General features: G+C 55.3%; 1 protein-coding gene across 1 annotated transcript; it reads right to left on the reverse strand.

Annotated features, from left to right (window-relative positions):
• Nucleotides 1-1,111: 1,111 nt before the first annotated feature.
• RACGAP1 (Rac GTPase activating protein 1) lies at nucleotides 1,112-7,401 on the reverse strand. Its single transcript, XM_088520635.1, has 16 exons — nucleotides 7,314-7,401; nucleotides 6,654-6,856; nucleotides 6,151-6,287; nucleotides 5,846-5,915; nucleotides 5,579-5,632; nucleotides 4,988-5,065; nucleotides 4,737-4,857; nucleotides 4,411-4,541; nucleotides 3,764-3,928; nucleotides 3,289-3,384; nucleotides 2,913-3,111; nucleotides 2,187-2,292; nucleotides 1,895-2,027; nucleotides 1,690-1,810; nucleotides 1,400-1,508; nucleotides 1,112-1,221 (listed from the first exon to the last, which is right to left on the reverse strand). Exons 1-16 carry the CDS (start codon nucleotides 7,396-7,398, stop codon nucleotides 1,146-1,148), a joined length of 1,884 nt encoding a protein of 627 aa, XP_088376761.1. The 5' UTR covers nucleotides 7,399-7,401; the 3' UTR covers nucleotides 1,112-1,145.
• Nucleotides 7,402-12,385: the final 4,984 nt, after the last annotated feature.

Raw genomic sequence — 12,385 nt, forward strand, 5'->3', positions numbered from 1 at the left:
CACCCTCGCACATGCACCTTTGCACATGTGTGCCCTCATCCAGGTCTGCTCTTGCCCCCTCGCACACAGGTACCCACCCTGCAGCCCCCCCCCAGCCCCTGCAGAGCCTCCCCTGCCCCATCCATGGGCAGACCCACACACGCACACATGGATACACACACATGCACATGGACAAATGTGCATGGGCACACCCATGCACACACACAGACACATGTGTGCACAGACAGATGTGCACACACACGTGCACACATACAGACACGCACACAGATGTGCAGACACATGTGCACACACAGATGTGCACACACATAGATGCATACAGACACACATGCATGGACACACATGTGCACACAGACAGATGTACACACACACGGGCACACACAGGGCCCCCCTCGCAGCAGCTGCCTCACTCACCCTGGCTCCCATCCCTGCAGCACTCCCTGGGCCACGCACAGGCCTGGCCGGGCGCCCCCGCACAAGGGGCTCCTTCCCGTGTGGCTCTCGCGGCCCCTCGGTCATCCCACTGCTGCAGGACATGGAGCTGGCGCCACCAGCTGCAGGGCCCTGTGTCCCTGTGCAGGGAGGAACGTGGGTGGAGCTGGTGCCATATCGCCCCGCACACTGGCCTCGTGCCCCGAGGTGCAAAAAAAACAGCCCCAGGCTGGAGCCCCCATCCTGCCGGGGGAAGCAGCCAGAACCTGTTGAACCACCGAGCGCCCCTCGGCCTGGGAGGGGAGGGAGGTTTCACTAAAAACCAGCCACATTCAGGGCCTGTGGCCTCCCCCCGGCTCGAGAGCTTCTCTGCTTTGGAGCAAGGCCCAGCCCGGAGCACCCTTGGGTACCCCCAAGCCCTGGAAAGCACCAAGGTGCTCCCTGAGTCACTGCACTTCAAGCACGAGGCTGCTGCAAAGGAGGCAGTTGAATAAAAGCAGTTAAAGGAGGAAACGAGGCCTGGGTGGTTTTTCTTTACTAATATTAGTATGGTACAGCCTTCAAAACACACTACTAGACTACAGTGCAGAGAAGAGCCCCGTAAAGCCTCAGGTAAGAGTTAAAAGCAAAGGAGATGGCACGAGGCGGGGGGTTTTATTCTACCCGCGCATTGTGGTGTGCAAAGTTAAAAGCGAGGCTGCAGGTCCGGGTCCGCTTCACTTCAGCACCGGCGAGGCAAAGAAAGGGCCTTGGCGGGCGAGACGGGTGGTGGAGCTGCTTTTGCTCCCAAATCTAGTGCAAAAGAAGCAGAATTAGGGTTAGAGGGGGAAGAGGGAGGCGTGGTTCCTGGTGCAGCTATTCTGCTCCCATTTGGCTCTCCAGGGCCTGCGTCCTCCCTCCCGCCGTCGGGAGACAGCAGGGGAACAGGAGCGATTCTCGTGGGAGCCAGGCTGCGGAGCGAGCCACCTACCTAGGGGTGGTTCTGCCGAAGGTCGAGCGGACCCTCTGGGAGAGGGAGCTGGACGAGGGCGTCTTGGAGAGCTGCTGCTCGGGGGTGGTGAGGGGCCCCAGGATGCTCACTGCAGAGAGGCAGAGAGTGAGCGCAGCCGTGCGGAGCCAGCGGCCTTTCCCCAGGCAGGGGACTCCTCGGTTCTCTGCTCCCGGGAAGGGCTAATTCCCCCTTCCCAAGCACCGCTCGCCACAGACCATTAGTTTTATGATAGCCCCTGCGCAGTCAGGGGAGCAGCGCGCAGCTGTTACCTTTGAAATCGGGCGTCTGGGGAGCGGAGAAGGCAGCCGTGTTCTCGATGACGTTCTCCTGCTCCGCCACCATGAACTGGCTCCAGTACTCCAGGGGCAGCAGCAGCAGCCGCTCCACCACCTGCAGCGGGAGCCGCCCCGTCAGGGCTCGGCCCCGCAGCAGGGATTGGGGACACTCATCCTGGGCCATGCTCTGCCCCCCTACCTTGGGCTGCCGCTTCGTGTCCTGCAGGATCGTCAGCGGGTCGGGGTCAGGCACCGCATGGGCGACGATTGTGGGGCCAAACACTTTGGCCAAGTTGGCCACATCCATTTTGGTCTCGGGGCTCTGGGCCACTCTACATGAGGGGCACAAGGTTGGTGCTCTTCACTCTTACACCAAGGCACCCCGGCCTGCCCGGTTCAGCCTCTGACCAGGCAGACGTGGCCAGCACGGAGGCTTTTGGATCAGAACTGGCAACTGCTGCCTCTCAGAGGAGGCACCGGTGGCCACTCACCTCTGCAGATGGATCATGAGGAAAGCAAGGGTGTCCCTGTTGGCCTGAGGGAGCTCCCCGATCGCTTGGTACATAGCAGCGATGCTGTTGTCATCATCGGAGATTTCTGAAAGAAAAGGCAGAGTAGACCTCAAAGCAGCTGCAGAGGCACAACTGGAGCAGTCCGCTCCACTGGCCTGAGGAGCGAGGAACGTGGTGGTCCAGCACATGCCATTCCACCAGTTTCCTATCCCGCACAAGGGCAGGAACCTGCCTCTTTCCTCTTCCACAAAAGCGCCCTTGGCCATGTCCAGCAGCTCTTACTCAATGGTTAATGCTTTGAGGTCCAGCACACGAGGTTGTTGCTGCCCCCACTGCTCCCTACACAGTCTTTAAAGGTTGCACAAGGCTGGGCCAGCCTTTGGTGTGCTGGCAGGGTGTTGTGCAAGGGGCTACAGAGCCATAGAAATACTGCAGCTCCCAATGCAGAAATGGATCTAAAAGCAGGGCCCAGGAGCACCTAATGGGGCAGTTGCAGATTTGTAGAGGGAGCAATTCAGAGTGCCTAGAGCTACATGCGAGCTACATGTTCCCCTGCAGCAGGGACGAGGCCTTTCTTGCACACATGGCATCACGAGCGTGGCCACGAGTAGGAGAATGTCGCGGAGCATCGAGGCCCTCCGGACTCTCAGATGAGCCCGTGACCACCGAGGCCGGGGTTAGAGATGCCCTTTGGCTCCCCCTTACCTGCAGCTTCCATAAAGTTCTTGTTTAAGCGGAAGGTGAGAAGGGGCTCCTTTAGGTTGCGCAGGAAGTCCTTCAGGAGGCCGCAGATGGCATGGATGTCGTCCACTTTGCTGAGCAAAGGAACATTCTTCGCCCTGAGGAACTTCTCCTTCAGCTCCTTCACCGTCTTGTCACAGCCAGACACGCGGTACAGGCCGGTCTGCGGCGAGAAGCAGCGCTCAGTGCACCACGAGGAAGCCCACCCTCCGCACGCAGCGCTCAGCCACCCCCCGAGCAGACGGCACACACCGGAAATAAGAACCCTTTGGGTTAATTTGTTTCTCTTGACACCACGACCCTTCCATTAGCACCGTGTCACTCCTCACTCTGCTTTTACCTCACGCAGCCCTCGCTGTTCGATCTCATTAACGCAGTGCACTATGATGGAAGGGATCATTGGATGAGTAGGAGGGACAAAGTCCATCAAGGTCCCCTAGGAGGCAGAAGGGAGGAAAAAATAAAATTGATATTTAGCCTTCAAGACAGAAAACTCTCCCAGGAATTCACCCTGGCATCTAGGCTCAAGAATCCCTGCTGCTTCTTCACAAACCAGGAAGGGAGGAACACTTAACACCCATTAGCACAGCACAGCATTGCCTGCTCAGAGCTCAACACCCTCCTGCAAGCCACCCCTCAAGCAAACCCTTGTTGCTCAAGGATACTTTTACCAGGTCATTTGTGTTTTTATTGTGTGGTTCTGAGCAAGGAGAGCTCTCCTGCAGGAAGTTGGGAGCTCAGGCGCGCTCTAACCAACACCAGGCAGGCAGTTCCATTGCTGCATGTGCCGGGTTCCGAGCGTGCCGGGGCCTCACCTCCCCGATTCGGACGGGAGTGCCTGTCAGGATGGGGATGCAGGGAAGGGGACAGCGGTCACGACACTCCGGATGAGTCACCACGCGGCAGTCTCTGCATTTTAGAGACAGTTTTCCAAACTTGATCCGCTTTCCACAGGGAACGCACGACTCTGGTTTGATAACCTAGCAATACAAAGCACAGAGAGCAGGAAGAGGTTAATGCAGCACAGCTACTACAGAGGAAGTGGATAGCTGGCAGGATAACACACTCCCTCATCCAAGCAGGCTACAGGCACAGTCAGTACCGAATGAGTAATGGCTGCTGACCCCTGGTCAGGGGTTCAGGAGCCCAGTTTGGGGGAATCTTGCTCATTAAGTTTGCTTTCAACCATCACAACCTCACTCCCTAGTTGGGAACTGCTTTCTCCAGGTGGGCTGAGTTATCCCATGGCAGCAGGAAGCCCTTCCCAGCAGCAGGGCTGGGTCTCGGAGGGCAGAGACACACTTGTGCCAAGGTGCCAACCTGCAGCTGTGGCTTCCCCCAAGCTCAGAGGAGGGCTGGAACATTGCCACGTGCCCCAGGTCTACATCCAGAGCCTTTACCTTTGACTAATCAACGAGCAGGGTGAACGGAGGATGATTCTCCCTCCGCTCTGCGGACCTACCGTTTTCGAGACGAACTCGTGCAGCCGCACTCCCCCGTTGCTCTGCGGGGTGCTGAGGCCATCGCTCTCTGACCTGGGCTGCAGCTGCCTGCTGCCCAAGCTTGAGCTGCTGCTCCAAGGCTGCAAAGTGTCTGGAAGATGCAAGAGAAGGATACTTGACTGAACGGAATCTCTCCCCTGGGCAACCTCTGCTTCCAAAAAAAGGCCCTATAATTCAGAGGCAGCTGCCTAAGGACTGGCGAAGTTTACTGTAATATTGCAAAATATCTCATGCCCCTCTCACTAGCTGCTCTAGAGATGGGACAAATGACAAATGTGGCACCTACCACCAGACTTCCTCTGGTTTCTGAGGTTGTAAGGCACAGTCTGGATGGTGGAGACAGCTTCAATTGGGCCACCATCGCTGGGGACAGTGAGAGTTGTCTTTGCCACTATGGACTCATTTCCCTGCAACAAGGGGTCTGCAGTTAGTGACAGCAGCACGGATGACTGGCAGGACAAAGATTTTCTAGTTCGTTGGTCCTGGAAAGGGGCAAGCAAGAGGATGAGGGGTTTGAGCCCACCGGGACCACCGTACCTGGTCCACCGTGGAGCCAATCGAGCGCGTTTTCTTCAGAGGTCCAGGAGGGCCTTCAATGAACTGCCGGGATGAGCGCTGAAACAATGCATCATTTTTGTGAGCCAGGCAGCCACATTACCAGTTTAGTGCTATACTGCATTGCTGCAAGGACCGAGTAATTGTCTGCACACACAGACCACAGAAACATTAAGTCCTTCCCGTTGTGGCTTCTGCCCTTCCTCACCTGCACCTACTGCCATTTGTTACACTGCTATCAGCATGCAAGTGCCATTATGGAACAGAAAAGAGATGTTGATTCTCCCCCAAGCCCGGTGGCTGCTAATAATCTTGCAGCACTTTCTTGCCAGCTGCAAGCCAAGCCCACACAAGGCACGTGGAACTCCATGGCAGCAGTTTCGTGGATCATCACAATTAACCGTGGACCTAAATCCACACAGCGGCTTCGTTACCGCGGAAGCACATCTGCCTGAAGCTGGGCTGCCATTAGTATCTCAGGACTCAATAGAGGGGCTGTTAGGTGACAGATGGTGACGCTGTGTCACCTACGGCGAACAATGGGATCTCTCTGAAGGGAAGGACTCAACATACCCGCTTTTCTCTCTTCTTCAGCCTGACAGATTTCATCACAGAGGAATCCCAGTCCTGTGGGAAACGCACAATGTTGTTGAGCTCAAGGTAAATGTCATACAGCTTCTGGCCAGGGCTTTCATTGCATCCTAGCCAGCAGCCCCACAGAGAAATGCAGCTCAGCAACATCCGCTTAATGCCCTGGTACTCCAAACAACATCCTGGAGATTACCCACACCCTTCAGGTTTTCTAGTTGAGAAAAACTTCAGAGCTTGGTATTACATTACCAGTGACTCATCAGTCTTGTCAAAGCTGATGTCTGACAAAATTGAGCCAGATTCATCAATTGTAGACAGCCTAAAAGGAGAGGGAAAAAAATAAATAAATAAAAATCAAAGTCAAAAGAAACATTTATCACTGAGGTTTTCAGGAAGCTGTGGTTCCAGAACAATCTTACTGACTCATAAGAGCTCTATTTCAAAGTGGAATAGAGTGAAACTCTGCTCATGAGTGCAGCGTTAGCAGGATCATAGATGTCCTCAGAGCTGGACGGTTATTACCTGCGTTGCCTTGACAAAATGTTTTTGCCTACCTCTTGCTCCCCGAGCCCCCTGCAGAAACCTGGGGCCTGTTCAGAAAGGCAAGGGCAGACTTCTGCTCCTCGCTGAGCTGGATGCTCCCAGTTACATCACACATGAGCAGATCTCGAATCAGCTGCATTTGACGCTCCTGTAAAGGCAGAGAGTATCAGGAGCTGCCACAGTGCAGACTCTCATTTAATTACTGTTGGAACCAATCCCGAGTACATGAGACACTGGCTTCAGTCCTTCCCAAAACCCATGTCAGTGAAATGTTAACGGCCCAGAGCAACAGCAGCCTGTGCTCAGGAACCAGTAGCTCTGCTGCGAACAGCGGCCGCTGGCCCTTTTTCCAGGCCAAAGCTTGGTCAAAGCAAAAGGCCACTACAAAGAGTCAAGCCAGATTTAAAAAAGAGGTTATTACAAGTGCCAGCCCTTTTTTCCCCTCAAGGCCAGTGTAGATTAACTGCTATCTCTCTGCAGCCTAATGAGCCAGCAGCAATAAAGAATCACTCACCAGCTTCTCGCAGTCCACTTCAGCCTTTTGCCTTCGTTTGATCTCCACGTCCACTTGATTGCGAGCGTGTTTCAGCTTCACCTCCAAAGCATTGCGTTCCGTTTCTGTCTTCATTAGGAGATCCTTGTACTTGGCAAGTTCATGCTCCGTTTTCTGGGATTTTTTCCGAAACTCTTCGAAGTTCCTTGCTAACTGGGCAAATTCTGGGGAGAAAACACCTCAGTTTTTAGCACACAGAGGAAACTCAGCAGTCCTGTTCGCTGACAGCTGATTTTTATCGATGTTGCCCACCCTGGACGGGAGAGGCGGGTGAGCTGGCCTGTCAGACACTAGTGATCTAGTGCTCGCTTGTAGCTGTTCCCTTGGGTGAACATCTATGCTCTAGACGTTCACCCAAGGGCACAGACAAAGCCCTTCACCCCTGCATCAACTGGAAGGGCTGGGACACACGAGACCCTGCAGGAAATCAGCAAGCAGAGCACAGCCCTGCCCAGAAGTTCAGTCCAAGACTTCATATTTGGGGACAACAACAAAAAAGACAGTCCATGCACAAATGCAGCTACCCCCAGCTTCATTCACAGCTCCCCAGCAACAGCCATCGGCATTGGCACGTTGTAGGCTCACAGCAGCCCTCCGACGACCCGCAGAGATGGCACTTACGGTGTTCGTTCCGTTCACTCAGGACGTCAACCTGGCACACAAGCTGGTCAAACAGATTCCGCAAATTCAGCACTGAAGTCTCCATCTTTTCCTGCCAAGAAAGCAGACCTCAATAACCAGCCCAGTCCTTTCTTTCCACCCTCAAGCAGAGGTTTGCATCTCAAAGAAAAAGAGTCAGCATTAGAATTAATGATCAAAAAGTCAAGTTTTGGCAGATACGCAAACAGAAGAGTTATGTTTTAATCAAGATACAGCCAAACTCATGTGTATAGCGCAAACGGCAATATAAAGACACAGTCTAGCTCTCAACTTTATTGCTTCAAATAATCTGCAGTAAATTACAGGGGCTCAAACCCCTGCGACGATTTGCTTTCTGGAAGGCTGCAGAACACAGCTCACACCCAGGCTACGAGCAACTCAGTACTATATAGGCCACTAAAATCTGTAAGGTTTCAGAGCACCATAAGATAAAAATAGATGCAACATTCTTGGGAGCTTTAATACACTTTTAAATTTAGCTGCATTTTAAGTTGCAGCTCACAGAGCAAACAGCTTTTAAAATTCAGGGAAGTCAGCATGTTTTCCTCGAACAACAGTAGCGCAGGAGAAGCGATGGAGGGAAAAGTCCCCGGCTCAGCAGCGCAGAAATGACTTTTGCAGTGCAAGAGGCTGCCGGAGCATGCAGTGGGGCTGGATGATGAGCGGTTTGGAGGTGCAGGTGCCTGCACCCGGGACGGGGGCCCAGGGCAGGGCACAAAGGAGGGCGCTGGGGGGGAAGCCCTGAAGCGGTTTGCACATTGCGGGCTCCCAAGGCCCACGCGCGGTGCCGGGGCTCTGGGAAAGGGAAGGGCTCCGAGCCCTGGCAGCCCGCGGCTCCCCGGCAGGGTCCCCAGGGAGCGAAGGGCCGCTCGTTCCAGCGCATGTCTTGCCCTGAGGGCAGCACGACGGGGCCCGCAGCCGCCGCCCGGTCCCGGCCGCCCCCTCAGGGGGAAAAGCCTGCGGGGGAAGCGGCCCAGGTGGCCTCCCCCGCCCGGCAGGCCGGTGCTGGTGCTGGTCCCGGTCCTGATCGCGGTCTTAGTCCCGATCCCGGTCGCGGTCCCCGCTCACCTGAGGCGCCGGCCCAGCGCGCTCTCCCTCCGGCCGCAACCGCCCAGCGCAACCGCCCCGCACTTCGGTTTGAATCCCCGCGGCCGGCCAATCATAGGCCGCTGCCCCACCCTCTCGGCTTTCTATTGGCTCTGCGCGCCGCCAGCCTGAAGCCGAGCCGCCGCCATGTCTGCTGAGGGCGTGGTCTTCTCCGCTCCCTTCCCTCGTGCGAGGGCGGACAGCGCCCCAATGGCCGCGCGATGAAGCCGCCAGGCGCCATCTTTACTTCGGGTTTCGGTCTGCGTTGCTTAGCAACGGAGCAGGCGGGGCTGAAAGGCCCCACATTACCCCCAAATCGTGTGCACCTCCCCCCGTCTTTATTGGCTCCTTTGGGGCTTGTCCCTAAGCCCCAACACAGGCCCTGCAGTCACTAACACCCATACAACATGTGGGAGGTGATGGGCCCCATCCAGCCCTCCAAAGCTCCCCAAGTGCTTCTCAGATATTAAAAACCATCATTTTTCCCAAATTGCCTTCACTTCTGACCAAATGCACTGGCTGTGGGTCTTGAGGCCTCTCGATCCAGCCATTAACAGACACTAAATGCTGCAACGATGATGTGCAAATATCAGCCCCCAAGGAGGAGAGAAATTCATGGATCTGACTTCCTGGAACAGGAGGAAAAGCTCCATTTTTTATCCATTCCCATTCACAAAACACAAAACCTTCCAGGAACCTATTCACACACAGCTGAGGCCTTTTATTAAGTGCTTCCATTTCAGAAAAATGCCACTGCCAGCAATTTTTCCTTGAAATTTCAGTTTTGGGCAGCTGCCCACCTACCAAAAAAAAAAAAAAAAAAAAAAGCAGGTGGGTTGCGGCTCTTCCTCTCATGGCCATTTGCTGTTTCACAGCCGTGGACATGGCTGTTATGGGGAGCCGAATAGCATCTACAATGCAGTTTAATCTCCGAAATCAGAGGCAAAACAGCGAGTAATTGGGGGATGGAGATTAGCAATTAGAGAGTGAAATTAAACGCTCAAAATCGCTAAGCGGGAGCGGGTGCTCGCTGGCCAGAGCAGCTCCACGTCGATTGTGCTGCCTGCCCATAGATAATTAATAACAATTAATTCACCATCAATGGTAAAAAGCCTCCAAGGAGCAAGAAGTTTTGAAGCTTTCTGGTAGAAACAGCCAAAATTATCCATATTTACACCATTTTTGGAGCGTTTTGCGTTGTCCCCTTGCTGACATAGTGGTGGCCACCTCTGGTGTTGGGAGACCACCCCCTGCCATGCAGAGGCAGCAATGACCCAGGGAGACACGTTTTTCAACCCAAATTTTGTCCTGTAGGTCAACGCTGAAGGCAGGAGAAGCCCTGGAATGTCTCCTTTGTGAAATCACTAATAGAATTTATGCTAATTCCCCCATTCCGGCGAATTCTGGCAGAAGCACTTGGGCTGCACAGGCAGCAGGAATGCTCCTCGCTTTCCTCCTGCTACCTCCATCTTCCTCCCTGCCATCCATCTTGATCCCATTCGTCCCTTCCCACCGGAGATGCTCCGCACCGGAGCTGGAGAGCAGGAGTTTCCATAGGGAACTGAGCCTGGGGCAGCACAGTGGGGACTTGCAAACACATTGGTGCAGCTTCATGCTCAGGGAGCGGGGAAAATCGTTTTCTTTTAACATCCTTTAATCCCAAACCGTTCAAATCTGAGTCCTCCGGCGGTAAGGCAGTGGAACAAGTGGTTTGGGTGACCTTTCCCTGCAAAGCCTCAAGGCGGGGGAAAAGAAAAAGAAAGCAGGAGAAAATATTGTGGGTGCTTTTCCTCCCCGTGGGCTCATGCAATGCAAAGTTGCTGGAGTGGGAGGAAGCTCCTGTGGCCCTGGGAGCGCCCGGAGGCAGCCGAAGATTGTGAAGGGGCCAGAATGCCAGTGCCTGGCCGTGGATGCCAGCAGATGGCATCATGCTCTTGCCTCTGGGTGATGGCGGTGCATTGCTCCCGGCCTCCCGGTTTATCCATGCTCATTCAGCACCGGAGCAGAAAGCCAGCTCTGGGTGGCCAAATGGGGCCTTGGATTCACCCGCGGAGCCCCTGAGCTCCTTTCCAAACAACGGGAGTCTTTCTGGTGCTTTCCACTCGCTTTTAATGATTAATCAATGACCTTTTGTTGTGGGAGCACAGGGACAAAGGAGCTTTGTGGGCAGATATTTGGGATCTCAGTGAAGCCAGAGCCTTGGCTGGGGAAGAGGCTGCAAAACGAGAGCCCAGGGGGCGTTTTCCACCTTAAACTCAAGGCGGGGTTTGTCTTGCTTCTGCATCAACACAGTTGTCATCTCCCAGATATGCAAGAGGCTCCTAAATACCAGTGTTTTTGCACAAAAGGAGGAGAAGGTCTTGCCCAAAGCCCTGGGCTTCCTTCAGATGAGAGGGAAGAGTTGACATTTCCCTCATCCCGCCCGCCCGCCCCCCCCCCCCCCCCCCCCCCCCCCCCGGCGCAAACTGAGAAGCCCCCGGGGCTTGGCCACGCTGCATCCCAGGATCTTTCCACCACAGATAAATAGTCACCTCCTCCTTCAGTAGATTAAGCAGCTGGGAGCGCGGAGTGAGAGCATGGCCCCCCCGCCGCTCCCTTTGCCATGCAAAAAAGGAGAAAATTAATCTCCCAGCTCGCTCTGATATTGGGGCTGAATTACAAGCTGGGAGCGAAGATAAAGCCGGAGCGAGCACGCGCGGCAGGTAGAGCGGCAGGCCCGGTGGCCGCACAGATAAGGGCCCCGCTCCCGCCGCCACGCATCATTCGGCAGTGCTGCCGGCCTCGTTCCGCTCCCGTCCCACTCCCCAGCTCCCGATTTAACCCCCTCTGCTCGCTTTATCCTGTAGGCACCAGCGCTGCCCCTTGCAGCTCCCTTCCGCATGGATTGGGGAAGCTAGGGTGGTTTTCCAGAGCCTTTCGGATCCGGAGGCCCCGGGGTGGGGATTGCACGGCCGGAGGGAGCACCGCAGCTTGCTATCCACAGGGAGGAGCGCCAGGAGGCTGCAGATAATCGGGGTTATTTGTAGCACTTCCGTGGCATTTTCATGCGGATTTAGGAGCGATAGCGATCGAGCCACCTCCAAAGCAGGGAATCCGGAGCTGGCACTGCTGTGGCAGATTAGCAGGCGGGCAGATGTAGGTGCCCCCCCGTCTGGGGAAGATTGATGAATATTGTGAATTAAGTGATTTTTTGCTTTACGAAGCCCCTGGGAGGCCAAGCGGGAAGGCTGTTCCAGGTGCTGCTTCCTGCCCAATGCAATCCCTGCCGGAGCAGCGCAGCAGAGCTGGGAAGGCCGCAGAGCAGCGGCGCGATCCTGGCGCGATCCAGGTGTCCCTTTGATTCCTTTGCTAGCTGCTGCCACGCCGTGTGGAGCCTGTGTGCACCAGCACTGTTAACCCTCCCGCTCCCATGGGCTGCTCCTCACAGGCAAGTAGGACGCACAGGGAACAGGGTGGGATGAGCCCCGGCACCTCGGAGCGCGGCAGCGGCTTGGAGGGAGCGCGGAGCTGAGGGCACCGCCGGGAGGCAGCAGCAGCACAGGGAACCCCGGCTGCGGTGCCACCAGTGAAACGAGCTCATCGGGTCTCTACCCTCTGTTTTACAGCTCCCAACCATCACATTCCCCAGATCCACAGCCAATGGCCCAGGATTGCATCCATCCCGGACAACCAGGATGTAGGATCCCACAAGAGAGGCGCTCTTGGCAGCGGCACTGAGTGGGATTCACGGTCCGGGGCCACGGGAAGGCAGCGCCAGGTGGAAATATCCCAGGACACAAATGTCCCAGAGAGCCAAAGGCCCTCCCCAGCCTCGGTGCCTCTGAGTGTGCTCCGGCGGGTTTAAATAGAAAGATATCAAAATAAAAGATAATTGTTGAGAAAGATGAATAGGGGGAGGAAAAAAAAAAGCTGTGAGCACGGAGGAACTCTTGTCTAATTTCTCACCC

The sequence above is a fragment of the Tinamus guttatus genome, unplaced genomic scaffold (assembly GCF_059628265.1).
Source record: "Tinamus guttatus ecotype Peru unplaced genomic scaffold, ASM5962826v1 Tinamus_guttatus_pri_ptg000096l, whole genome shotgun sequence".
Lineage (NCBI taxonomy): Eukaryota > Metazoa > Chordata > Aves > Tinamiformes > Tinamidae > Tinamus > Tinamus guttatus.